Source organism: Phytophthora parasitica (assembly GCF_000247585.1).
Source record: "Phytophthora parasitica INRA-310 unplaced genomic scaffold supercont2.10, whole genome shotgun sequence".
Taxonomy (NCBI): Eukaryota; Oomycota; class Peronosporomycetes; order Peronosporales; family Peronosporaceae; genus Phytophthora; species Phytophthora nicotianae.
In genome coordinates, this window is record NW_008648996.1 from 450,460 (window position 1) to 453,665 (window position 3,206).

The following is a 3,206-nucleotide window of genomic DNA, read 5'->3' on the forward strand; positions in this document are numbered from 1 at the left end:
ATGCTATTAAGCCTTCCTACAATACTAGCAGTGAAATCAATACACAGCTATCGCTGACTTTCGTTGTTTGTTGGTCTACGTAAAAGAGTATTGATTCAACAACACAATACAGCAGTACTGCTGTTAATAGCAATTTACTGTTTACATGTATCTTTCCGTGAAGCAGATTATAATAATACTGCATTGGTGCAATTTGAACATACTCCACTATACTTCTGTCCAGTAAGTGCAGTCACGCGATGTACTTTACAATTAAGTGCGTCACTACTGATTGGATAATGGTGCTGCTTCACATGGGAAATGTAAAAAAAAAAGGTATTCTGCTTGAATGAGCCATATGTAACAACTGGCTAAGCCTACCCCGTACTATCACTAACAATATCTCCTGCATACACCTAAGGACACAAAAAATAACAAGCAAATTGGGCGAGTTCGTCTACGATAAGCTTAACTTATCTGTTGTGACCTGGCTAGAGACCGATGTGCTTGTATGGCTTTTAATTGCCTTTGCCCCGTGAGCGGTCGTGCATTTAATGCAGTCTTGTTATAATAATCCTAGTCGTAGCATGAAAATCCACGTCAGTGCGACTTTAACGCCCCCACCATCATAAGGCGATGGTTTGTCGGTTACCATCGAGTGCGCGTTGTTCTTAAGAAACAGTCTGTGAAATTAATGTATAAAACTTGTGCTGTATTGTACTTGATAATTTAAAGTAAAGTAGTACCCAGCGTATTGCGGAAGAATACTAGCTCTTAAAGATGGCAGCATACTTAACATTCGTCGACCACCAACAGGACCAACGTTAAGGATCCACTCTTCGACGCATTTAGGAATGGTTATCAATTGAGTCCTCAACAAACGCAGAGCCATAGCTGGTGACATTGCATACAGAAATGGCAAGATTCACAAACTTGCTGTGTTTTGGCAATGATAGATTGGCTGGGAGAGACAGGCAGTGAAGGTGTGACGTTTGTCTTGTCCTGGTGTGTGCTTGGGTTTTATCACTGCATTTGTATGACCAATGCAGCAGCATTACAGAACGACCGGGCATTCCATACTCCACCCTCGTTATTCTTGCGCAGACTGCGGAGTGTAGTAGATGTTTCCCCGAGTCGAGAAGTAAGGCGAAGGCCATCGTCACACTCAGCGGCATTCATGCACGGTTCTTAAATAGTGGTACAGCTGCACAGCAAGCTTTTTTTATGACGGAAAGTAAAAGATTGGATAGTCCGAGGTCCACTGCCAAAACAGAAGAGCTCACAGTGAAAAGATGCGTATTAATAGTTAATCTGGTGGCCCGATGGTCGAACTACACTTCAGATTATTTTCATCATTGCCAAGCTGGCCACCTCAACACACAACATCAATCGCATCACAAATACATGTACCTTCGTAGGTATATACTTTCAATGGGGAACGGACGGACTGAACTTTACATATTCAGCACATACAGTACTGTACTCCCTTTTCGCGCCCTTGCCGTGAAGTACTTGTAGTAGCAGTAATATCCTCTTTAAGTTTTGAATTACTACAGCAACAGTAATACAGTACTACTAATTACTGTATTATTCTCGAATCGTCATCTGTGTCGATATCTTCAGATGTGGATAGTATAAATATTATAGTAGTATTGTGCATTTCACTTGGTTTGCCGGGTAGAGTTTTTAATCCAGGCGGAATTAGATCCATAAAAAGGCACATTTGATACTTCGAAGTATTAATTAAGCATAAGATTGTGAATCCTTCCCCTACAATACTGACAAGCGCGTTATTTAATAGGTCCAATCGGCGGAGGACTTTGATAAACTTCCGGAGATAATGCTACTTGCCCAAATATCTTCGGATTTCTATGCTGAAACCTGCAAATCCTATATGGTCCACCCACGCGAAAACGGGATGCATTACTGTACCGACCGGATTCATGCGTTTTGGACATCTTCTCCTAATTCATGTGTTGTTGAATCGTTTTGAGCATTCCATCCAGCTTGTGATTGCATAAAAAATGCCGGTCAACACTTCCTTCCAAAAAGCATTGCCTGCACTTTACGAAACGACAATGCTCCCGTAACGCATTCGGAAATTCGCCCCACCATACGCAAGTGAAAACTCACCGAGCCTGTATCAACAAACGACGACGTCCATACTCTACAGCAAGTATGCGATCACCAGTGCTTCTATTAGTGCTTGCTGTAGCCTCGCTCGTAGCAAGTGGCAGCGCAATCTTCATAAATGGAATCACCAATCGATGTGCTGGAGAAGGCAAAACGGGGGAAACCCGTTTCTTGCGGTTGAAAGACGCGGAAAGCGACAAGCAGGAAGAGAGGGCTCTTAATTTAAACATCTTGAAGAAGATGTTGCCGGGAACAAGTGCTTTCAAGAATGCAAAGACACTCAAAGTGGCTCAGAGGGAAGCGGCGAAAGCTAACAGCGCAGCGAAACGAAAGGCTAAGTTGGATACGTGGTTCAGCAAGTATACACGCGATGAGTATCTCTACAAGAACGCCTTCCCGACGTGGAAAGAGGACAATATGTCTCCAGCTTCTGTCCGACAATACTTTGAAGAACGTGGCATATCGGGTGAGGTGGTCAATACGATTGCGAATCGCTTCGGTGTCTATCAACGTGAAAAGCTTCCATAAATCTCAATGCAGGGTCTTGCCAAACATAGTCGCTCGATTGGGTGCTAACAAAAGTGCCGCTGATACGAAGCAGAATCTTCGTACAGAAAGAGCTGACTATCTGACTCAGTGTGTAAATAGCATTCTTTTATCAAACTACTAGCACTATTTTTTCATAGCTTTAGAAATCGCGGAGGTATATCTCCTCGATCGTGGTAGTGCACGGTCAGTACTTCGGACAGCCTGACACAGGAACTATTTGATGTATGTGCTACTTAAGTTGAGCTCATCCATATTTTATAAATATACCCTTTTAGAATCACGATTTAGCATCAATTATTCGACGTTGGTTATTCCACGAAGGTAAATTCGAAATTTATAAATTCTAACAGGATGGTCAAACAACTGACTACATGTTTTAGGTCCATCTGTGGCTCTTAGCCTTTTTATTATCTACAATGTATTCTGTATGAACCAGAATAGCAATGGTTTTAATTTCACAAGTACGTGCTTCCATGCTCGGGAATCAAGTTGGACCTTGTTCAAAAATGGTGCAAAAAGACGAAAGGATTTGGTAGCCCTCTATG

At 42.3% G+C, this 3,206-nt stretch overlaps 1 protein-coding gene across 1 annotated transcript; it reads left to right on the top strand.

Moving 5' to 3' along the window:
- Positions 1 to 2,157: 2,157 nt before the first annotated feature.
- Positions 2,158 to 2,751, top strand: PPTG_06721 (hypothetical protein; the record flags this gene model as incomplete). Its single annotated transcript, XM_008900763.1, has 1 exon — positions 2,158 to 2,751. The coding sequence occupies one exon, from the start codon at positions 2,158 to 2,160 to the stop codon at positions 2,638 to 2,640; it is 483 nt and encodes a 160-aa protein (XP_008899011.1). The 3' UTR covers positions 2,641 to 2,751.
- Positions 2,752 to 3,206: the final 455 nt, after the last annotated feature.